The sequence below is a fragment of the Oncorhynchus tshawytscha genome, unplaced genomic scaffold (assembly GCF_018296145.1).
Source record: "Oncorhynchus tshawytscha isolate Ot180627B unplaced genomic scaffold, Otsh_v2.0 Un_scaffold_9311_pilon_pilon, whole genome shotgun sequence".
NCBI classification, from domain to species: domain Eukaryota; kingdom Metazoa; phylum Chordata; class Actinopteri; order Salmoniformes; family Salmonidae; genus Oncorhynchus; species Oncorhynchus tshawytscha.
Genome location: NW_024609770.1, coordinates 265,919 through 290,613, shown reverse-complemented (window position 1 = coordinate 290,613; position 24,695 = coordinate 265,919). Strand labels below are relative to the sequence as shown.

The following is a 24,695-nucleotide window of genomic DNA, read 5'->3' as shown; positions in this document are numbered from 1 at the left end:
ATTTTCAAGCCTTGAGACATGAATTGTGTATGTGTGTTATTCAGAGGATGAATGAGCAAGACAAAATATTTAAGTGCCTTTGAACAAGTTATGGTAGTAGGTGCCAGGCGCACCAGTTTGAGTGTCAGGAACTGCAACGCTGCTGGGTTTTCATGTTCAACAGTTTTCCTGTGTGTATCAAGAATGGTCACCACCCAAAGGACATCCAGCCAACTTGAGACAACTGTGGGAAGCATTGGAGTCAACATGGGCCAGCCTCCCTGTGGAACGCTTTTACTTTCTAAAACTAATTGAGGCTGTAATGAGGGCAAAAGGGGGTGCAACTAAATATTAGGAAGGTGTTCCTAATGTTCTGTACACTCAGTGTATATTTGAAATAATATCATCTTTAAGAACTAACCCTCGCCAAAATAAAGCTTCACATTCAGGGAGAATAAAATATTCCAAAACAATGAATTTAGCAGTATTAATTTTGTTATTATGTTTGAGAAAAAGAACACAGCCTTAGCCATGGCAAAATGTGTAGAATAGAAGGAAACTAGCATTAAAACTGCGTCATTTTCTCTCGGCTCCATGGCAGAATATGTAGAATCGCAGAAAATTTGCTTGAAAACGGCAAAATGTTGTATCTACAGAGCCAAGATGGGGGCCTTTAAAATGTTCTCTAAGATGTAGCCACACTGAGACGTGCTCATTGCCACGCCCTCTGCCACACCCCCTGCCACGCCCAGCACCTAAGCCCCTTTTTGAGCCAGAAAAAAAACTGTACAGTTTCCATAGCAATGTTCCCTCTCATTTTCAGGTCTGCTGAGTGCAAACTTGAAAGTTGTGAAAATTCTGTGCAACTTCCAGGGTGCGTTTACTGTGAACACTGAGGCTGTACCTGCTTTAAGTTACAGTTTCAGACAATGGTCAGGTAGGCAACTGTGGCTATTTGATCATAATTTAGAGTGGCCTACCATCAAAAACAATGGAGACAATGCCTCCCATAACATTCTAACATGGAAATAGCTGTTCTATCATTCAACCTACAGTAGCAGCCAATGTGTGGTGTTTAATATAGGTCTACGTTCCCTGAGACTTTTGACTTGACATTAACATGTTAATCCACTTGTCCTTCAGACAAGGAGGTGACTGAGAATGTTGTTGAATGCAAGAAACCACTTTATAAAATAAAATGCATTATTATTATACCCACACCATTATTACAGAGAATCAGACACATTATGCTACCCTCTGCCTATTGGCTACTTAGATTATTCAAGCCTGTCTTCTAATACAACACTTCCCCTTTTAAGACAAAAAAAGTGCTCTTTACCAGACTCACTTTTCAAAGATGTCTAGACATGTAGGAAGCAAGCACTCCCCTATTGTTGACTACTAATGATCTATAACTGGACTAATAACTCACTAACAAAGGATATGAACAGAATGTGCACACGTGGCTGCATGCAGCTCTTGCTTTGATCTCAAAACAAGCACATCCTGGTGCAGAGTACACCGAGTCCTGCCTGCCAATACAATGAATTCCGATGTGTTCTGCCTACAACAAAACCTCTTGCAGTTAGTTATGCATACTAAGTCTTGCATAGTTCATTTTGTTTCGATATGTTACATTGAAAGTGGCTAATATTGCATTGATTCGATCACAATTCCCACAGTAGAGCGAAGCGTTGATAGTTTTAATTAAAGGGGGAAACTCTAAAATTGAATGAAATTCCATCTCCTGCTTCCCTACGAGGGCTGATGTTTCTTCTGTTTGGCAGTCCCAGTGAGCTAAGCAAGAGCGCAGCCTAGAGGGAACATGGATCCGTAGTGATCTCCACAGCACCTCATATGCAGAGTCCTGTGTCTGCTACGTAGGTGTGATATAAGACTAGTCCACATCCAGTGTATTTTGGTCTGTGTCCGGCTGTCTGCCTTCCTTCCATTGGAAACATATGGCGAGTCAGGAAACAAACATGGGATGTGGTTCAGACGGACACAACAGTGGGATAGGCTGTTCCTTTCTGGTGCTGCATCACAATGTAACATCACACACACACACACACACACACACACAAAGCTTTGAGTCAACCTAGCAGTCAGGGTAGCCTAGTGGTTAGAGCGTTGGAGCTGACAAGGTACAAATCTGTTGTTCTGCCCCTGAACAGGCAGTTAACCCACTGTTCCTAGGCCGTCATTGAAAATCAGAATTTGTTCTTAACTGTCTTGCCTAGTTAAATAAAGGTAGTATAAAAACGAAGGTTATACCAGCCACGGCTCTGAATCGGCCTAGCGGTCAGGTTATACCAGCCACTGCTCTGAATCGGCCTAGTAGTCAGGTTATACCAGCCACTGCTCTGAATCGGCCTAGTAGTCAGGTTATACCAGCCACGGCTCTGAATCGGCCTAGTAGTCAGGTTATACCAGCCACTGCTCTGAATCGGCCTAGTAGTCAGGTTATACCAGCCACTGCTCTGAATCGGCCTAGTAGTCAGGTTATACCAGCCACGGCTCTGAATCGGCCTAGTGGTCAGGTTATACCAGCCACGGCTCTGAATCGGCCTAGCGGTCAGGTTATACCAGCCACGGCTCTGAATCGGCCTAGGGTCAGGTTATACTGCCACGGCTCTGGGCCTAGCGGTCAGGTTATACCAGCCACGGCTCTGAATCGGCCTAGCGGTCAGGTTATACCAGCCACGGCTCTGAATCGGCCTAGCGGTCAGGTTATACCAGCCACTGCTCTGAATCGGCCTAGGTTATACCAGCCACGGCTCTGAATCGGCCTAGCGGTCAGGTTATACCAGCCACGGCTCTGAATCGGCCTAGCGGTCAGGTTATACCAGCCACGGCTCTGAATCGGCCTAGCGGTCAGGTTATACCAGCCACGGCTCTGAATCGGCCTAGCGGTCAGGTTATACCAGCCACGGCTCTGAATCGGCCTAGCGGTCAGGTTATACCAGCCACGGCTCTGAATCGGCCTAGCGGTCAGGTTATACCAGCCACTGCTCTGAATCGGCCTAGCGGTCAGGTTATACCAGCCACGGCTCTGAATCGGCCTAGCGGTCAGGTTATACCAGCCACGGCTCTGAATCGGCCTAGCGGTCAGGTTATACCAGCCACTGCTCTGAATCGGCCTAGCGGTCAGGTTATACCAGCCACGGCTCTGAATCGGCCTAGCGGTCAGGTTATACCAGCCAAATATCTCTTACGCATCTGGGAAATGTACATTCAAAAGGAGACAGCATGCTGTAATCCTGTCCTGAGCAGAGCACTGACCAGCAGACAGTCTCAGAGTAGGACTGCTGTTCTAGGATCAGGTCCACCCAGGTTGTCGTGTAATCTTATTCATTATGATCATAAAGAGAACTGATCCCAGATCAGTACATGTTTGTTTGAAGATGGGCCTGGTCTTTCTTTACTCATCAATACTTTAAATGTGAGTTTAACACACGAGTGAGTGTTAAAGAAAGTGCTCATTATTCATTCATGAAAAGTTAAAGCTCGTTTTACTTGCCTTTAGTAAACCTACACCGACTGTTCTCTTCTTACGAGGCTGTCTGTCCCCTGTCTCCGCTCTAAACTACAGGCCTATAGGTGACCCCAACAGAGCCAGACTCTTTCTATACTCTGTCTTCACAACGTATTCATACCTCCTGACCTATTCCACATGTTGTTACAGCCTGGATTCAACATGGATGAAATGCATGTGTTTCTCACCCATCTACACACACAACCTCATGACAAAATGGATGAAATACATGTGTTTATACACCATGATCAAAAGGATATTCAATGTCTTCTTTTTTATTTGTACCCATCTACCAATAGGTGCCCTTCTTTGCAAGGCATTGGAAAACCTCCCTGGTCTTTGTGGTTGAATCTGTGTTTGAAATTCACTGCTGGACTGAGGGATCTTACAGATAATTGTATGTCTGGGGTACAGAGATGAGGTAGTCACTCAAAACTCATGTTAAACACTATTGCACACAGAGTCCATGCAACTTATTATGTGATTTGTTAAGCACATTTTTCCTCCTGAACTTCTTTCGGTTTGTCCTAACAAAGGGGTTGGATACTTATTGATTTAAGACATTTCAGCTTTTCATTTTTTATGAATCTGTCAAAAAAATCTAAGCATGTTCCACTTTGTAATTATGGTGTGTAGGCCAGTGACGAACTACATTTAATCATTTTAAATTCAGGCTGTAACACATTCAGTCTGTAACACATTCAGTCTGTAACACATTCAGGCTGTAACACACCAGAATGTGAAAAAGGTCAAGGGGTGTGAATACCTTCTGAAGGCTCTGTAGGCTAGAGATTTTTAATAGGCCAATTGTTCTAATTTCAGTTGGGTTAAAGCTACAGTATGTCCCATCAAATGAGTTCTGTGCTTAGAATTGCTACATTCTGTAGCGACCTTGGACTAGAACATGCAGTGTCTACCTTCGTCATCAAGATGTTGGAGTGACAGCTGTAAGAGCCTGTGTTCCAGTCCTGGAAGAAAACTATGTCCTCCCTGTTGTTTTCATTACTAACGGTTTGTCTCCCAGGTTCTACCAGATCCGTGCCAGTATGAAAGTGCCATCACGAGTCCCTCACAAAGTAGAGGCCAGTCTACTCCACCCACCAGGTCAGTTAACACACACACACATTCGCTTTCTCTCTCTCTCTCTCTCTCTCTCTAAAATGCTTTAGTTGTGTGTGTCCAACCATAAAGAAATCACCTTCTTTTGTATTATTAATTATTATTATTTGTGTCCATTTTCGGGAAACTTGTCTTGCATCTTAACAAATCACAGCACAGTAGGGATTAGTTGTTATTATTATTATTATTATTAGTTATTTATTCAATTGACTTCTACTGGTGGGAATAGCTGATTTCTGGGCTCTGGGGTTTTTGTAAAGATGGAGTCAGTATCTGCGGACTGATGGTAGGAGCTGTACTCCTGGTTGAGTGGGTGTGTCAGGTCAGTGGCAATTCTCACTCCTGCCCTCACTACTCTCTCCAAGAACAGCGCTTCCATGTTCTTCAGAATAACTCAATGTGGTTGTTTTTAATAGAGATGGATAACTGTTTGTAACAGGCTTGGAAACACAATGTGGTTGTTTTAATAGTGATGGATAACTGTTTGTAACAGGCTTGGAAACACAATGTGGTTGTTTTAATAGTGATGGATAACTGTTTGTAACAGGCTTGGAAACACAATGTGGTTGTTTTAATAGTGATGGATAACTGTTTGTAACAGGCTTGGAAACACAATGTGGTTGTTTTAATAGTGATGGATAACTGTTTGTAACAGGCTTGGAAACACAATGTTTTAATACTTCTATGGATAACTGATTTCTGTTGTTTTAATAGTGATGGATAACTGTTTGTAACAGGCTTGGAAACACAATGTGGTTGTTTTAATAGTGATGGATAACTGTTTGTAACAGGCTTGGAAACACAATGTGGTTGTTTTAATAGTGATGGATAACTGTTTGTAACAGGCTTGGAAACACAATGTGGTTGTTTTAATAGTGATGGATAACTGTTTGTAACAGGCTTGGAAACACAATGTGGTTGTTTTAATAGTGATGGATAACTGTTTGTAACAGGCTGTGGTTGTTTTAATAGTGATGGATAACTGTTTGTACAATGTGGTTGTTTTAATAGTGATGGATAACTGTTTGTAACAGGCTTGGAAACACAATGTGGTTGTTTTAATAGTGATGGATAACTGTTTGTAACAGGCTTGGAAACACAATGTGGTTGTTTTAATAGTGATGGATAACTGTTTGTAACAGGCTTGGAAACACAATGTGGTTGTTTTAATAGAGATGGATAACTGTTTGTAACAGGCTTGGAAACACAATGTGGTTGTTTTAATAGTGATGGATAACTGTTTGTAACAGGCTTGGAAACACAATGTGGCTGTTTTTTATTGACCTGATATTTCTTTAATCTCCTCATGAAATACAGTCCTTGTTGTATATCTGTTGTGTTTGAGTCCAGGAGAGTTTTGAGTCTATTATAGTTCCAAGATATTTGTGCTCAACTGATTCTATTTGAAGTGGATGTGGATGGGCCCGGTATCATCTTTTATATTTCTGAGGTTTGTCATTTCCTTTGTTTTCACCCTTTTTAACAATGTGTTTTCCTTATTTCTGTCCTGTATAGTCATCCTGGACACCTCCTATTAAACCAACACCTAGCTGTATCATCTGCATACTTTACTGTTGCATCTTCTGGTGTTATTTGGGTGCAAACGTTAGTGTAGAGGGTGAACCGAACCAGCAAAAGGACACTGCTCTGGGGTACCCTTATATTGGCGGTTAGTGGGTTCTGATGTATTCACACTGAACCTCACTCTTCTGACCCGACTGGTGAGAGAACACCTGATCCAGTTGAGACATGCATTGATGCCCATGGTCGCAAGTTTGTTCACCAGAATATCAGGATGTAATGTGTCGAAAGCAGATAAACAAATCTACAAAAACTATTGTGGCATATGAACGTGGTTTATCCAGATCATGTAGATTTGATGAAGGAGGAAGACCGGTGCATCTTCAGCTTCACGGCCTGGTTTATATGCCAGCTGGAACGGGTCCAGTAGGCTCTCTGTGTGCAGGAGAAGGTGTCCCAGGACAATGGGGTCCAAACATTAGATCATCACAGAGGTCAAGCAGATGGGATGACCGTCATTCAGGGATTTGGATGATTCACTTTGTGAATGGGCACGATAGTTTCACTTTTCCAGATTTGAGCGGTTCTGCTGCTGTCCAATGACATTATGAAAAAGTATTCTGGACATGTTACACAGCCACTTACACTCCCTGATAACATCCCACTTAGACCATCACAGCCTTTTGCTTTCTGAGGATTGAGTTTGGAGAAGACCTGAAAGGCAACCTTTTCAGAGATGATTCTGGGACTCTGGGATGATTCTGGGACTCTGGGATGATTCTGGGACTCTGGGATGATTCTGGGACTCTGAGATGATTCTGGGACTCTGGGATGATTCTGGGACTGGGACTCTGGGATGATTCTGGGACTCTGGGATGATTCTGGGACTGCCATCCCATGTATTGTTCTTTTCAAGTATGTTTTCCATTTTGAGTTTGTAATCCAAGTAGTTTTTAAACTCTGTTTAATGTTTATTTGAATGGATTTCATCAGAGTTGTATCCACCCCTTGACTTTTTCCACATTTTGTTACATCCTAAAATGGATGACATTTTTGCACATAAAAAAAATCTAATTTACATAAGTATTCAGACCCTTTACTCATAATGGGTTCTGAGTTCTAAACTTGAAATATTGTTAATCATGAGGAAATGAGGAGTGCCACAGTCTGGTTTCTACACCAGAAGTCAATGGGTATCCGTAGGAGGAATGTATATGGTTGGGTCAATTAAGGGTGGATATGAGCCAGAGGCTTGGAATGTACTGAGTAAAGGAAAGACAATCACATGTTTGCAGTCACTGATAAGGGTGGAGAGATTTGGATTAGTGTGGAATGGGGGCCGAGGTCAGGTCACATTAAAGGAGAAGGAACAGTACCTTTGGCAGCGATTACAGCCTCAAGTCTTCTTGGTTATGATGCTATAAGCTCGGCACACCTGTGTTTGGGGAGTTTCTCCCATTCTTCTCTGAAGATTCTCTCAAGCTCTGTCAGGTTGAATGGGGAGCGTCGCTGCACAGCTATTTTCAGGTCTCTCCAGAGATGTTCGATCAGTGGCTGGGCCACTCAACGACATTCAGAGACTAGTCCCGAAGCCACTCCTGCGTTGTCTTGGCTGTGTGCTTAGGGTCGTTGTCCTGTTGGAAGGTGAACCTTCGCCCCAGTCTGAAGTCCTGAGTGTTCTGGAACATGTTTTCATCAATGATCTCTGTACTTTGCTCCGTTCATCTTTCCCTCTATCCTGACTAGTCTTTCAGTCCCTGCTGCTGAAAAATATCCCCACAGCATGATGCTGCCACCACCATGCTTCACTGTAGGGATGGTGCCAGGTTTCCTCCAGACTTGACGCTTGGCATTCAGGTCAGAGGAACTCTGGAGCTCTGGAGTTACCATCGTGTTCTTGTTCTCTTCCCTGACCAAAGCCCTTCTCCCCCGATTGCTGCAGACATTGTTTGATACCCTCAACACAATCCTGTCTCGGAGCTCTACGGACAATTCCTTCGACCTCATGGCTTGGTTTTTCCTCTGACATGCACTGTCAACTGTGGGACCTTTTATATAGACAGCTGCGTGGCTTTCAAAATCATGTCCAATCAATTTAATTTATAACAGGTGGACTCCAATCAAGTTATAGAAACATCCTCAAGGATGATCAATGGAAACAGGATGCACCTGAGCTCATTTTTGAGTCCCATAGCAAAGGGTCTGAATAGGTATGTAAGTCAGGTATTTCTGTTTTTTTTGGGGGGGGGGTTGCAAACATTTCTAGAAACCTGTTTTCGCTTCGTCATTATGGGGTATTATGTGTAGATCGATTCTTTTTTAAAATACATTTTAGAATAAGGCTGTAACGTAACATGTAGAAAATGTCAAGGGTGTCTGAATAGTTTCAGAACACACTGTATGTAGTCAGTAATGGTCCCATTCAGTTCCTCAGTGTTTTTGTTTGTGTCACATAATACCCCCAAATGATACAGTCAAAGCAGCCTTTTAATAACATGTCCATATTTATTTCAGACCAATCCTTCACCTACGTTATCCAAGGTTTTTCAGATGTAATGTTCTGTTTGTAATGATGTGAGAGCAAGATGGAATTATGATCTGAGTCCAAGTTGTGCTGTATGCTGTCTAACCATTTGTTATGCTTCATTAACAGAGATGTTTTCTGATTGCGTGTGTAGCAGGTTCCATATTGTTCATCATTTGGGAGGGTTTTGTTTAAGTTCTTGGTTCTCCTTCAACATCTTTTACTATGAAAGGAATGATTAGGCCAGACGTTAACCTTTCTAGCGCAGGGGTTCCGCTAGCGGAACACCTCGACAACATTCAGCTGAGAAGGCAGCGCGCGAAATTCCAAAATATATTTTTAGAAATATGTAACTTTCACACATTAACAAGTCCAATACAGCAAATGAAAGATAAACATCTTGTTAATCTACCCATCATGTCCGATTTAAAAATGCTTTACAGCTAAAGCACAACATATGATTATGTTAGATCACCACCAAGTCGAAAAAACACAGCCATTTTTCCAGCCAAAGATAGGAGTCACAAAAAGCAGAAATATAGATAAAATTAATCATTTCATCGCATTTCATCCAGACAAAAACTTGAAAAGTTCCATTACAGTCCTTTAGAAACATGTCAAACGATGCATGGAATCAATCGTTGGGATGTTTTTAACATAAAACATCAATAATGTTCCAACCAGAGACTTCCTTTGTCTTTAGAAAGGCACTGGAACGAGAGGTAACTCTGTCGGGAGCGTGCGTCATGAGACCGAGGCACTATGCCAGAACACTGACTCAAACAGGTCTCATGAGCCCCTTTTTTATAGTAGAATCCTCATTCAAGTTTAAAAAGACGGTTGACATCTAGTGGAAGCCCTATGCATGAGGTTGCACTTCATATATCAATGTGTACTCTGTAGGCCAAGCTTTGAAAAACTACAAACCTCAGATGTCCCACTTCCTGGTTGGATTTTTCTCAGGTTTTCGCCTGCCATATGAGTTCTGTTATACTTACAGACATCATTCAAACAGTTTTAGAAACTTCAGAGTGTTTTCTATCCAATACTAATAATAATATGCATATATTAGCATCTGGGACAGAGTAGGAGGCAGTTCACTCTGGACACGCTATTCATCCAAAAGTGAAAATACTCCCCCTATCCCAAAAACTGGATCCTTGATACTATTTTCTAGTGTTGGTGACCACCTATAAAAGCTAGCTTGTACGGTTGATTCATTTGTCAAAGAGGTTATTTCAAAGGGCAGCAAGCTGAGAGATGATAAATATGATATGAAGCTCTCCTCTAAATCGTCTGGTCTGATTTTGTGCCTTCCAGAATGGTGATGCTGTCTCTTTTAATGTGAAAGATGCCGTTCATCTAGAGTTCCAATGTGTGAGTTGAATATCCATTTGAACTGACAGTGATACTCTTGGTTGAAAGACATTGATGGAAGCCCTTCAGATGAATGTGGATTTGGTCTACTCCATTGGGTTTTGTTGGTTTGGAGTTGGCATAGTGGCAGGACTGGTTGATCTCACAAAACCAGCCTTGTTCCCAGCTCTTTTCTGAGTCCTGGCAGCCTGGAACAGTCACAGCTCATCCCTGTCCTGGTCTGCACTGAGAGGAATGCCTTTGCTCCCTCCACTCCAGCCTCACAATACACTGCGTTCTGTCCCCCAACAACCAATCCTCCTGTCACAGTGAGGATTAAGAGGGGACAAAGGAGGATGAGATTGCAGGATGCTCCAGTGTTTTCTGCTCTGAGCCTGATAGGTGAGAGGCTGAGAGCTTTAGCTGAGTGGGATTGGTTCTTTCTCCTCACCTCAACCCTGGGGTTTCTAATTGGCCTATTAATAGGAGGCCTTGTCTCTGGTCTCTTGCTAGCCAGGTCTCTCTGGCATTGGTAGTACACCCAATTGACTAGAGTTGGTGTTATACTTTAAGTGGTGAAAAAGGCTAATTCCCCAAAATGGGGTTGTTTCATTTTCAGCAGAAAGCTGTTCCATGAGCTTGTATTGTGTTTTCCACCAGCAGTATGGTGTTTTCCTGCCTGGGTTGGTGGATTCCTGTTCCTCTCTGGTCTTTCCCGCCACGGCTGATCTCATAGTTGCAGGTTCTATAGTGCTGTTAGTTCCTCCACGGCTGATCTCATAGTTGCAGGTTCTATAGTGCTGTTAGTCCCTCCACGGCTGATCACGTAGTTGCAGGTTCTATAGTGCTGTTAGTACCTCCACGGCTGATCTCATAGTTGCAGGTTCTATAGTGCTGTTAGTTCCTCCACGGCTGATCTCATAGTTGCAGGTTCTATAGTGCTGTTAGTTCCTCCACGGCTGATCACATAGTTGCAGGTTCTATAGTGCCGTTAATCACCTAGAAAGGATAGGAAATGGTTAGTCATCCTTGTAAGCCATCAGCCATGTGTAAAAACAACCAACAGACTGACTGCGTCTGTTTGCTGTGTCTATGCTGCCAGGACATGCCTCAGACTGCTGCCAGGTCACAGCTGACATCCTGGATGTCTGCTAGAGGGAACATGTACTGTAAGCTGTTCATAGGAAGTTAACTGGCCAACTTCTCACTGGTACCTAGTAGTGCTGGGAATTGCCAGGGACCTCACGATACGATATTATCACCATACTTTGGTGCCGATGTGATATGTATCACAATTCTCACAATTCTATATGTATTGCTATTCGATACTGTGATTTTATTAGGATTCCATGTTCCAAACATATTGCTCACCATATGTCTGCTGCAGAGGGACAGAGAGCCAATGGAAAACAAGTTTTGATCCGTCATGGAAATAAAAGTACTAAAAACAAATTTGCTACTTATTTAAAAAGAAGATGGAGAAAGGGTTTTGGTACAGCTAAGCAGCGCAAAAATGTATATTGCGATAGTCATAATTATGCGATATATCATCAAATATTATCCTGATATGTTACTGTTTGGCTTTTTCCCCCACCTCTCAGATCCTACCCCCCTCCTCTCAGTACCTAACCCCCACTCCTCTCAGTACCTAACCCCCCCCACTCCTCTCAGTACCTAACCCCCCCCACTCCTCTCAGATCCCCCCCACTCCTCTCAGATCCTACCCCCCTCCTCTCAGTACCTACCCCCCCCTCCTCTCAGTACCTAACCCCCCCACTCCTCTCAGTACCTAACCCCCCACTCCTCTCAGATCTAACCCCCCACTCCTCTCAGTACCTAACCCCCCACTCCTCTCAGTACCTAACCCCCCCTCCTCTCAGTACCTAACCCCCCACTCCTCTCAGTACCTAACCCCCCCCACTCCTCTCAGTACCTAACCCCCCACTCCTCTCAGTACCTAACCCCCCACTCCTCTCAGTACCTAACCCCCCCCACTCCTCTCAGTACCTAACCCCCCCCACTCCTCTCAGTACCTAACCCCCCCCACTCCTCTCAGTACCTAACCCCCCCCTCCTCTCAGTACCTAACCCCCCCCACTCCTCTCAGTACCTAACCCCCCCCACTCCTCTCAGTACCTAACCCCCCCCCCACTCCTCTCAGTACCTAACCCCCCACTCCTCTCCAGTTCCTAGCCTCCGGTTAATCTCAGTTATTTTGTTGATACAGTCATTGTGTATTACTGTGTTGATGTAAGTTTTCTACATTCAAACAAATGTCTTCTCATGACAGGTTCTGATCTGGCCTTCCCTGCAGCCGTGGTCGATGACGTCATCTGCAGCAAGACCTTCCAGATCCTCTATAAGAATGAGGAGGTGGTTGTCAATGATGTGCTGGTGTTCAAAATCATGATGCTGCTGGATGAGAAGAAGGTAATGAAGCTAGACTGTAGGCTAAGCTGAGGAAGCTAGACTGTAGGCTAAGCTGAGGAAGCTAGACTGTAGGCTAAGCTGAGGAAGCTAGACTGTAGGCTAAGCTGAGGAAGCTAGACTGTAGGCTAAGCTGAGGAAGCTAGACTGTAGGCTAAGCTGAGGAAGCTAGACTGTAGGCTAAGCTGAGGAAGCTAGACTGTAGGCTAAGCTGAGGAAGCTAGACTGTAGGCTAAGCCGAGGAAGCTAGACTGTAGGCTAAGCCGAGGAAGCTAGACTGTAGGCTAAGCCGAGGAGGCTAGACTGTAGGCTAGGCCGAGGAGGCTAGACTGTAGGCTAGGCCGAGGAGGCTAGACTGTAGGCTAGGCCGAGGAGGCTAGACTGTAGGCTAGGCCGAGGAGGCTAGACTGTAGGCTAGGCCGAGGAGGCTGACTGTAGGCTAGGCCGAGGAGGCTAGACTGTAGGCTAGGCCGAGGAGGCTAGACTGTAGGCTAGGCCGAGGAGGCTAGACTGTAGGCTAGGCCGAGGAGGCTAGACTGTAGGCTAGGCCGAGGAGGCTAGACTGTAGGCTAGGCCGAGGAGGCTAGACTGTAGGCTAGGCCGAGGAGGCTAGACTGTAGGCTAGGCCGAGGAGGCTAGACTGTAGGCTAGGCCGAGGAGGCTAGACTGTAGGCTAGGCCGAGGAGGCTAGACTGTAGGCTAGGCCGAGGAGGCTAGACTGTAGGCTAGGCCGAGGAGGCTAGACTGTAGGCTAGGCCGAGGAGGCTAGACTGTAGGCTAGGCCGAGGAGGCTAGACTGTAGGCTAGGCCGAGGAGGCTAGACTGTAGGCTAGGCCGAGGAGGCTAGACTGTAGGCTAGGCCGAGGAGGCTAGACTGTAGGCTAGGCCGAGGAGGCTAGAATCAGTTCTGCTATAGAGCACAATAGGCTGACTTTCACTGAGGCTCTGGCTAGCCTGTGTTCAAATGTCCACAGTAGCATACTACTTACAATGCCCAATACATTGCTTCATACTGAGTGAGCTTGAGCTGCGCTGCAGTGATCCATATGATTGGCCAATTAGATGCAGGCTATTTAGCCTAGATTTATTTAGCTTTAATGTAGACAATTTAGCCTAATATCTCACATGGATATTGTTCACAATAGCATGTTATAAAATAAATACCTGTTATGATGGTATGGATATAGGAAGAGAGACGCGGTATGATGGTATGGATATAGGAAGAGAGACGCGGTATGATGGTATGGATATAGGAAGAGAGACGCGGTATGATGGTATGGATATAGGAAGAGAGACGCGGTATGATGGTATGGATATAGGAAGAGAGACGCGGTATGATGGTATGGATATAGGAAGAGACGCGGTATGATGGTATGGATATAGGAAGAGAGACGCGGTATGATGGTATGGATATAGGAAGAGAGACGCGGTATGATGGTATGGATATAGGATGATGGTAGGAAGGAGAGAGACGCGTATGATGGTATGGATATAGGAAGAGAGACGCGGTATGATGGTATGGATATAGGAGGAGAGACGCGGTATGATGGTATGGATATAGGAGGAGAGAGAGACGGTATGATGGTATGGATATAGGAGGAGAGACGCGGTATGATGGTATGGATATAGGAGGAGAGACGCGGTATGATGGTATGGATATAGGAGAGACGATGATGGTATGGACATAGGAGGAGAGACGCGGATGGTATGATGGTATGATGGTATGGACATAGGAGGAGAGACGCGGTATGATGGTATGGACATAGGAGGAGAGACGCGGTATGATGGTATGGACATAGGAGGAGAGAGAGACGCGGTATGATGGTATGGATGGATAGGAGGAGAGACGCGGTATGATGGTATGGATATAGGAGGAGAGACGATGATGGTATGGACATAGGAAGAGAGAGATGATGGTATGGACGCGGTATGATGGTATGGACATAGGAGGAGAGACGCGGTATGATGGTATGGACATAGGAGGAGAGACGCGGTATGATGGAGGAGAGAGACGCGGTATGATGGTATGGACATAGGAGGAGAGACGCGGTATGATGGTATGGATATAGGAGGAGAGACGCGGTATGATGGTATGGATATAGGAGGAGAGACGCGGTATGATGGTATGGATATAGGAGGAGAGACGCGGTATGATGGTATGGATATAGGAGGAGAGACGTGGTATGATGGTATGGATATAGGAAGAGAGACACGGTATGGTTTTTCCACTCTGAAGGGTTTCCTCTGATTTCTATCCATTCATACTAATGTACTATTAAGAATTCATGCCCAGTACTGCACATTGCTTCATACTACGTAGTACGTACTACTAACAATGCATGCCCAGTACTGCACATTGCTTCATACTACGTAGTACGTACTAGAGTTCGACCGATTAATCGGAATGGCCGATTAATTGGGGCCGATTTTCAGGTTTTTATAACGCTTGGAAATCGGTATTTTTGGGCGCCGATTATTTTATTTTTTATTTTTGCACCTTTATTTAACTAGGCAAGTCAGTTAAGAACACATTCTTATTTTCAATGACGGCCTAGGAACGGTGGGTTAACTGCCTCGTTCAGGGGCAGAAAGACAGATTTTCACCTTGTCAGCTCGGGGGATCCAATCTTGTAACTTTACAGTTAACTTGTCCAACGCAATAACGACCTGCCTCTCTCTCGTTGCACTCCACAAGGAGACTGCCTGTTACGCAAATGCAGTAAGCCGAGGTAAGTTGCTAGCTAGCATTAAATTTACCTTATAAAAAAACAATCAATCATAATCACTAGTTAACTACACATGGTTGATGATAGTACTAGATATTATCTAGCGTGTCCTGTGTTGCATATAATCTGACTGAGCATACAAGTATCTAAGTATCTGACTGAGCGGTGGTTGGCAGAAGCAGGCGTGTAAACATTCATTCAAACAGCACTTTCCTGCGTTTAGCCAGCAGCTCTTCGTTGTGCGTCACGCATTGCGCTGTTTATGACTTCAAACCTATGAACTCCCGAGATGAGGCTGGTGTAACCGAAGTGAAATGGCTGGCTAGTTAGCGCACGCTAATAGCATTTCAAACTTCACTCGCTCTGAGCCTTGGGGTGGTTGTTTCCCTTGCTCTGCATGGGAAACTCTGCTTCAATGTGGTGGCTGTTGTCGTTGTGTTGCTGGTTCGAGCCCAGGGAGGAGCGAGGAGAGGGACAGAAGCTATACTGTTACACTGGCAATACTAAAGTGCCTATAAGAACATCCAATAGTCAAAGGTTAATGAAATACAAAGAGGGAAATGGTATAGAGGGAAATAGTCCTATAATAACTACAACCTAAAACTTCTTATCTGGGAATATTGGAGACTCATGTTAAAAGGAACCACCAGCTTTCATATGTTCTCATGTTCTGAGCAAGGAACTGAAACGTTAGCTTTTTTACATGGCACATATTGCACTTTTACGTTCTTCTCCAACACTTTGTTTTTGCATTATTTAAACCAAATTGAACATGTTTCATTATCTACTTGAGGCTAAATTGATTTTATTGATGTATTATCTTAAGTTAAAATAAGTGTTCATTCAGTATTGTTGTAATTGTCATTATTACAAATACATATATATTTTTTAAATCGGCCGATTAATCGGTCGCAGCTTTTTTTGTGTGTCTTCCAATAATCAGTATCGGCGTTGAAAAATCATAATCGGTCGACCTCTAGTACGTACTACTAAGAATGCATGCCCAGTACTGCACATTGCTTCATACTAAGTAGTACGCCAATGAATGGCGCTCTTGGGTTGTTGTCATGGTGGAAATCAGTTCCTCTGTCGATGGGGAAATAGGCTCACTATCACTATCACTCAGTCCGTTTCTTTTCCCCCTCTGAAATGATTGTTTCCCCTGTCTGTTTCTATCCCTCTTCAGGTAGAAGAATCCCTCAATGACATGGACTTCCAGCTCTCTCTGGAGTTATACTTCACAGACGGAGACTTCTCGTACGTTTCATCATGGCCGAACACTGTGCTTCTTATGCTGTTACCAAACCTGTGTTCAAACACCATTTGAAGTCTTAGATACTGTACTTTTAGTGTTTTCTTTAGCCTGCCCAGAAAGCCAGATGGATGGGGGTTGCAGGTTTGCAACTAATACACCAGGCAAGCTCATTCAACCCCAGATAAAGTTTTTTAAATTCTTTAAGTAGTATTTTAACCCAGATCTGGCTATTTTTAGATAAAGATTGTGTTTTTGAATCTCTGCTATGGTGTCCTTAATAAACCTGTCTGCCGGCACTTTTTAGACACGTCTGTTTATACCAAGGGAGTGTGCAGCAGTGCATTTCAAGTCGAATATTTTCCAATACTTTAGATGGAAACATTGCACACTGTTTTTTATATTCTTTATGCATCTATATGAATATGTTTTTTCTATTGTATGATTTGAGTTTCTCCAGCAGATACGTTCTTTCCCACTAGGCCCGAGGAGCTCAGCTCCCTGCAGAACATCAGCAGTCGTTCGCTCCGCTTGCACTTTAGCCTGAACCGAGGCATCCACCAACACATCAATATCATGTTCGACTACTTCCACCTGTCTGTCGTCTCTATGGCCGTCCACGCATCCCTGGTTGCCCTGCACCAACCCCTCATCAGGTAACACACACACCCCCCACTGTATAGGGAATAGGGTGTGACTTCGGACTGACTTGGATATATCATCACGTTCATAAATAAGCATAAGTCTCTGGATAAGAGCGTCTGCTAAATGACTAAGATGTAAATCTACACTATATTTATCCAACCTCCAGTTCAGACTTGGTCTTCAGAGCAGTATAACTGAAAGGTGTTGACCAGTAAGGCCTGATTCCTGAATGGCTGTTGTCTGTTGTAGTTTCCCCCGGCTAGTGAAGAGTACATGGCTGAATCGCACCGCCCCGCAGCAGAGTAAAGACTCTGTCATCCCGGCCCTGGAGAATGTGGTGTTTGGAACCAGCTATGTCAAACAGCTGTCTGCTGATGTAAGTATAGATTAGGCCTCAGGGCTGTCTTCCTCTAAAAAATGTTTCTCGTCTGAGTTGTCTGTTCTAAAACATGTATTTTTCCATATATTGACATGCCCTATAAAATCAACTATATGTACTGAGCTTGTCTGATGCTTTAAGGGCACTGTGATTGAATAATTAAGACGCACAAATGACTCAAGACGGAGCCAGAGATCAACATAACCAAAAGAAAAATACATTTTCCTGACCCTCCTGCTCCTGCTGCTATGACGTTTCCACTGGATCAGACCATGACATGTTTCCCTTTTATCGATGGGAGAAAGATGGAAAGATTTTTCAAATACATTGAGGAACTATTGTCTTTCTCAATGGATGTAAAAATATACTTTGTTCACCTGCTGTTTGAGGTAAAGAAATAAACACTTTGAGAAGCTCCACAGCTCATTAGTGGTGGTGAATTAAGACAATCACAGATACTATCGGACTTCCCCAAATAGGCACATTTCTACATTTGCACACAGGCCAGGTAGCCTAAGTCTACTTCTATGGATAATCAGGTGCACGTCCTTAAACAATATTAACTGGAGCGCTCCAAACATAATACAATGAATAAATGGACCAAACTCTTAAATGGAATGAAATAAACCAAAATGTGTCTCACGAGTGTCGCATAGGTTGTGAGCTCTGCAAACAACGTGTCCACTCTGACATGGAGAATGGTAATTACAAACCAATTAGTCCTCCACCTCCAGATTAATCAGTCATCTCTCACTAATGGCTTCTAGTAGCTCCTCTTCTTCCCTGACTGTAGGTCAAATAATAATATGTTGAATCCATTAACAGAAATGACCGGAACAAAACAAACATAGATAGATGAGAATGAAAGGTACTACTGGTGTTATGTGTCATGGTGAATTGATAGAATTTAACAATCGAAGGGCAAACATTCACGCAGTTAATATGAAACAATGAATTGGCCGGAGAAGATGCATTCTGAAGAGAGATGAGTCTTGTGCATCTAAGCCACACTCACCTTCTTAACTTCAACATTTTAAATGATACCCACAGCATTATCTTCACACATACTGTATTGTAGGCCTAAGGAATACTCTCATACTCTAGACATTTATGGAAAAACCAATGCAATTTCACTTAATTTCTCCATTCTATCAAATTGCTTGAGGTACCAAAGCAAACACCCTCTCAACTGAAGCCTGTCTTAGTGATGGACTGTGCCATCCTCGCTGCCTCCGCAACGGATTGGTCCACTGAGTCGGGCAGGAATCAGACACCCTCTCAACTGAAGCCTGTCTTAGTGATGGACTGTGCCATCCCCGCTGCCTCCGCAACGGATTGGTCCACTGAGTCGGGCAGGAATCAGACACCCTCTCAACTGAAGCCTGTCTTAGTGATGGACTGTGCCATCCCTGCTGCCTCCACAACGGATTGGTCCACTGAGACAGGCAGGAATCAGACACCCTCTCAACTGAAGCCTGTCTTAGTGATGGACTGTGCCATCCCTGCTGCCTCCACAACGGATTGGTCCACTGAGACAGGCAGGAATCAGACACCCTCTCAACTGAAGCCTGTCTTAGTGATGGACTGTGCCATCCCCGCTGCCTCCGCAACGGATTGGTCCACTGGACAGGTCCACTGAGTGAAGGCAGTGAATCAGACACCCTCTCAACTGAAGCCTGTCTTAGTGATGGACTGTGCCATCCCCGCTGCCTCCGCAACGGATTGGTCCACTGAGACAGGCAGGAATCAGACACCCTCTCAACTGAAGCCTGTCTTAGTGATGGACTGTGCCATCCCCGCTGCCTCCGCAACGGATTGGTCCACCGAGACAGGCAGGAATCAGACAGCTGTCTCGTGTGCCATGACAATATATCTAGATCTAAAGAAATCCACCAACAGCATATCAACCAAATTACCGACCCGTCTAGTACACCTTCATCCAGAAATCCTGTTGGAGGATTCACAGATTTCATACTTATTCCCCTCCTAATTCCGGGAATCTTACAACCGTGATGTCCGAAAGTTATCTGTATTATGTGACCCTTATTCTGCTTGTAATGACTTCTATAGGAAGGAGTGTTTTGCTGCTAGTAATGACTTCTATAGGAATGAGTGTTCTGCTGCTAGTAATGACTTCTATAAGAATGAGTGTTCTGCTGCCAGGGACAAGCTGCTAGTAATGACTTCTATAGGAATGAGTGTTCTGCTGCTAGTAATGACTTCTATAAGAATGAGTGTTCTGCTGCCAGGGACAAGCTGCTAGTAATGACTTCTAAAGAATGAGTGTTCTGCTGCTAGTAATGACTTCTATAAGAATGAGTGTTCTGCTGCTAGTAATGACTTCTATAGGAATGAGTGTTCTGCTGCTAGTAATGACTTCTATAAGAATGAGTGATCTGCTGCTAGTAATGACTTCTATAAGAATGAGTGTTCTGCTTCTAGTAATGAATTCTATAAGAATGAGTGTTCTGCTGACAGGGACAAGCTGTACTTCATAAAGACTGTAAGGTACAGGGCAGAAGGAAAACAAGTTGTGGTAGGAGAGGTTATTGACCGATGAGATGGGGAAGAAGAAGCTCTACTAGAAGCCATTAGGGAGAGATGTTGGATTTAGCTGGAGGTCTAAGAGTAACTGGTTTGTAATAACACCGACATGGAGAAGGGGAGCTAATAGCTAGGCCCCCCCCACCACACCACACACACACACACACACAGATTGGGTTGATGCCTGAATGCAACATGCTCACTGAAGTGGAATGCTAGAGACAATGCTCAGTCCCCTTGTCACTCTAAGATACATGCAGCCAGACCTAATGGGGCAGCTCAGAACACACACACACAAAACCAACCACAGCTCAGAAAGCAGTGAAATCCATCGACCTCTTCTCCTAGCTTCATAACAGCCATCCTCCTTAGTAATGTCTATCCAGTCAGTGGTACCATACAGGTTATTTCACATCATATTAATTGCAGGCAGTGAAAGGAAGGGATATGGGTCATTAGAAAGATATTGGCGTGTAAGAAAGATCTTGGCCCGTAAGAAAGATCTTGGCCCGTAAGAAAGATCTTGGCCCGTAAGAAAGATCTTGGCCCATTAGAAAGATCTTGGCCCGTAAGAAAGATCTTGGCCCGTAAGAAAGATCTTGGCCCGTTAGAAAGATCTTGGCCCGTTAGAAAGATCTTGGCCCGTTAGAAAGATCTTGGCCCGTTAGAAAGATCTTGGCCCGTTAGAAAGATCTTGGTCCGTTAGAAAGATATTGGCATAGGCAAAGCAGCATAATAGTATCAATAGAATAAAAGGTAAACAATTGATTTGAAGTTAAGGAAGTAGCCATTACTTAGTAAACCATAAAGGAGTGCAATGAGGAATCCATTCTCTTCGCTGTGACCTTGTCTTGACTGTGTGTGTGTCACAGCATCTGTGACTTGTTATGACCTGTTATTTACAGTGCCTTGCGAAAGTATTCGGCCCCCTTGAACTTTGCGACCTTTTGCCACATTTCAGGTTTCAAACATAAAGATATAAAACTCTATTTTTTTGTGAAGAATCAACAACCACACCAAACATGTGGAAGAAGGTGCTCTGGTCAGATGAAACCAAAATGGAACTTTTTGGCAACAATGCAAAACGTTATGTTTGGTGTAAAAGCAACACAGCTCATCACCCTGAACACACCATCCCCACTATCAAACATGGTGGTGGCAGCATCATGGTTTGGGCCTACTTTTCTTCAGCAGGGACAGGGAAGATGGCTAAAATTGATGGGAAGATGGATGGAGCCAAATACAGGACCATTCTGGAAGAAAACCTGATGGAGTCTGCAAAAGACCTGAGACTGGGATGGAGATTTGTCTTCCAACAAGACAATGATCCAAAACATAAAGCAAAATCTACAATGGAATGGTTCAAAAATAAACATATCCAGGTGTTAGAATGGCCAAGTCAAAGTCCAGACCTGAATCCAATCGAGAATCTGTGGAAAGAACTGAAAACTGCTGTTCACAAATGCTCTCCATTCAACCTCACTGAGCTCGAGCTGTTTTGCAAGGAGGAATGGGGAAAAATTTCAGTCTCTCAATGTGCAAAACTGATAGACATACCCCAAGCGACTTACAGCTGTAATCGCAGCAAAAGGTGGCGCTACAAAGTATTAACTTAAGGGGGCTGAATAATTTTGCACGCCCAATTTTTCAGTTTTTGATTTGTTAAAAAAGTTTGAAATATCCAATAAATGTCGTTCCACTTCATGATTGTGTCCCACTTGTTGTTGATTCTTCACAAAAAAATACAGTTTTATATCTTTGTTTGAAGCCTGAAATGTGGCAAAAGGTCACAAAGTTCAAGGGGGCCGAATACTTTCGCAAGGCACTGTATGACCTGCTATTAACACCCTGTGTGTCTCCCTCCCTTCAGGGCAGAACATTCCTGGTGTCAGACCAATGTCTGCAGCATGCATTCAGTCTTCACCACAGTCTCTGTGCCAGCCTACTGCTGGCCTACCAGGGCCTGTTTGGTTACTTCACCTCCGTCAGCAAGGACCTGCCCTCCTCACACCGCATGGAGCTAGGTAGACCTACACTACACCATGGTAACACTAGAAACAGTCAGTCACACACCCATCACATTGCCAGGTGGCTGCATGGAGAAAAACAGTGTCAACTGAAATGGAAAGAATCTCCAGGATGTTGATGCTCCACACATGTAATGGATCTGTAGCGCTGACAGACTGGGTCATTCCCCCATAGTCCATTTATTACCTCAGTTTTGGCGTTTTGACATTACAACACTGGACCTGCAGCTTGATTTGACTGCAGGGTTTGAGTTGAAGAATTAGATTTAGAGAGCCCTGATACCCAGTGAGAGATTTACAGGACAGCTGTGTATTACACCTCAACATGATCCAGAAACACACACCTCTAGCCTGCTGCCAGACTTTACTGTTAGAACGCTCTTGTTTAATGCTGTCTCTTCTCTCTCTTGCTTTTTCCAATGTCTGTATCTAGAATGAGTATGATGTATTGTACATGTGTCTTCATCAACTGGCTGTGTTGTTTATCATAGTATTTGCATGTCATCATTTGCTCCCTGCCTCCTACAAAAATAATTCCTTTCAGCCGTTCTAGAAGGAAGTTGATGGTAGTAGTTGACTTGCTCACCCTTGGAGTCACAACATCAACTCTCCTCCCTACAACTAGCTGTGGTCTGGTGCTTCACAGACTGTTAGTCACAGTCACAACATCAACTCTCCTCCCTACAACTAGCTGTGGTCTGGTGCTTCACAGACTGTTAGTCACAGTCACAACATCAACTCTCCTCCCTACAACTAGCTGTGGTCTGGTGCTTCACAGACTGTTAGTCACAGTCACAACATCAACTCTCCTCCCTACAACTAGCTGTGGTCTGGTGCTTCACAGACTGTTAGTCACAGTCACAACATCAACTCTCCTCCCTACAACTAGCTGTGGTCTGGTTCTTCACAGACTGTTAGTCACAGTCACAACATCAACTCTCCTCCCTACAACTAGCTGTGGTCTGGTGCTTCACAGACTGTTAGTCACAGTCACAACATCAACTCTCCTCCCTACAACTAGCTGTGGTCTGGTTCTTCACAGACTGTTAGTCACAGTCACAACATCAACTCTCCTCCCTACAACTAGCTGTGGTCTGGTGCTTCACAGACTGTTAGTCACAGTCACAACATCAACTCTCCTCCCTACAACTAGCTGTGGTCTGGTGCTTCACAGACTGTTAGTCACAGTCACAAAAAATGTTTCATCCTGAACATGATCAAGTACTTATTAATCCATTCTAACCTTAGAGGGCATAGTAACAACAACAGCAAGGTTAAACATGCCCTTATATATGTGCCAATCACTCCTACTAGCCAAGCCCAGCATGCAAGTCCTTTATGAGAGAGTACTCAGAAGACCCTTCCCTCCAGACCAAAGGCACGTCTTTATAGGTATGTCCCCCCTACCTGAACCCTACCCTCCGTCCCTTCCCTCTACACTCAGTTCAACCTGCTTCTTCATATCTTTTCTTTTCCTGTTTTGGTTTCTATGCTTTCTCCTCTTGGTTCCTTTTTCCCCACACACCTGGTAATCTTTCTGTGTGCTTCAATGCCTCAGTCTTTCAGTCACTATAACTCCAAGAGGTCAGTGCCTGTCATAGTCCTCTGTCTGTCATTTATTCACACACTTCCTTCTCCCCACAGGTGGGCCTTCTTCTTCTTGTCCTTTTCTGTCAGTCATATCTCTGGGGGCCAGGTCTCTCTCTCTCTCTCTCTCTCTCTCTCTCTCTCTCTCCTTTTCTGTCAGTCAGTCATATCTCTGGGGGCCAGGTCTCTCTCTCTCTCTCTCTCTCTCTCTGTCCTTTTCTGTCACAGTCATATCTCTGGGGGCCAGGTCTCTCTCTCTCTCTCTCTCTTTCTCCTTTTCTGTCAGTCATATCTCTGGGGGCCAGGTCTCTCTCTCTCTCTCTCTCTCTGTCCTTTTCTGGGGGGGCCAGGTCTCTCTCTCTCTCTCTCTCTCTTCTCTTTTCTTGTCCTTTTCTGTCACAGTTATCTCTGGGGGCCAGGTCTCTCTCTCTCTCTCTCTCTCTCTCTCTCTCTTGTCCTTTTCTGTCAGTCATATCTCTGGGGGCTCTCTCTCTCTCTCTCTCTCTCTTTGTCCTTTTCTGTCAGTCATATCTCTGGGGGCCAGGTCTCTCTCTCTCTCTCTCTCTCTCTGATTGTCCTTTTCTGTCAGTCATATCTCTGGGGGCCAGGTCTCTCTCTCTCTCTCTCTCTCTCTCTTTTCTCAGTCATTCTCTGTCTTTTCTGTCAGTCATATCTCTGGGGGCCAGGTCTCTCTCTCTCTCTCTCTCTCTCCTTTTGTCCTTTTCTGTCAGTCATATCTCTGGGGGCCAGGTCTCTCTCTCTCTCTCTCTCTCTCTTTTCTTGTCCTTTTCTGTCAGTCATATCTCTGGGGGCCAGGTCTCTCTCTCTCTCTCTCTTTTCTCTCTATCTCTCTGTCTCTCTGGCTCTCTTCTATTTTCTTGTCCTTTTCTGTCACAGTCATATCTCTGGGGGCCAGGTCTCTCTCTCTCTCTCTCTCTCTCTTCTTGTCCTTTTCTGTCAGTCATGTCCTTTTCTGTCACAGTCATATCTCTGGGGGCCAGGTGGCTCTCTCTCTCTCTCTCTTCTTGTCCTTTTCTGTCACAGTCATATCTCTGGGGGCCAGGTCTCTCTCTCT

At 44.4% G+C, this 24,695-nt stretch overlaps 1 protein-coding gene across 4 annotated transcripts in view; it reads left to right on the top strand.

Annotated features, from left to right (window-relative positions):
* The window catches only part of fam135a (family with sequence similarity 135 member A), a 50,026-nt gene that overhangs the window by 7,640 nt on the left and 17,691 nt on the right, over window positions 1–24,695 (top strand). For 2 of the 4 annotated variants that reach the window (XM_042317825.1, XM_042317824.1), the window contains exons 3-9: window positions 4,539–4,618; window positions 12,324–12,463; window positions 16,373–16,443; window positions 16,921–17,094; window positions 17,333–17,459; window positions 21,877–22,030; window positions 23,348–23,425. In XM_042317825.1, the coding sequence (XP_042173759.1) occupies window positions 4,539–4,618; window positions 12,324–12,463; window positions 16,373–16,443; window positions 16,921–17,094; window positions 17,333–17,459; window positions 21,877–22,030; window positions 23,348–23,425 (824 nt within the window). The remainder of the gene's footprint in view (window positions 1–4,538; window positions 4,619–12,323; window positions 12,464–16,372; window positions 16,444–16,920; window positions 17,095–17,332; window positions 17,460–21,876; window positions 22,031–23,347; window positions 23,426–24,695) is intronic. The other 2 variants (XM_042317827.1, XM_042317826.1) reach the window with 1 other exon arrangement.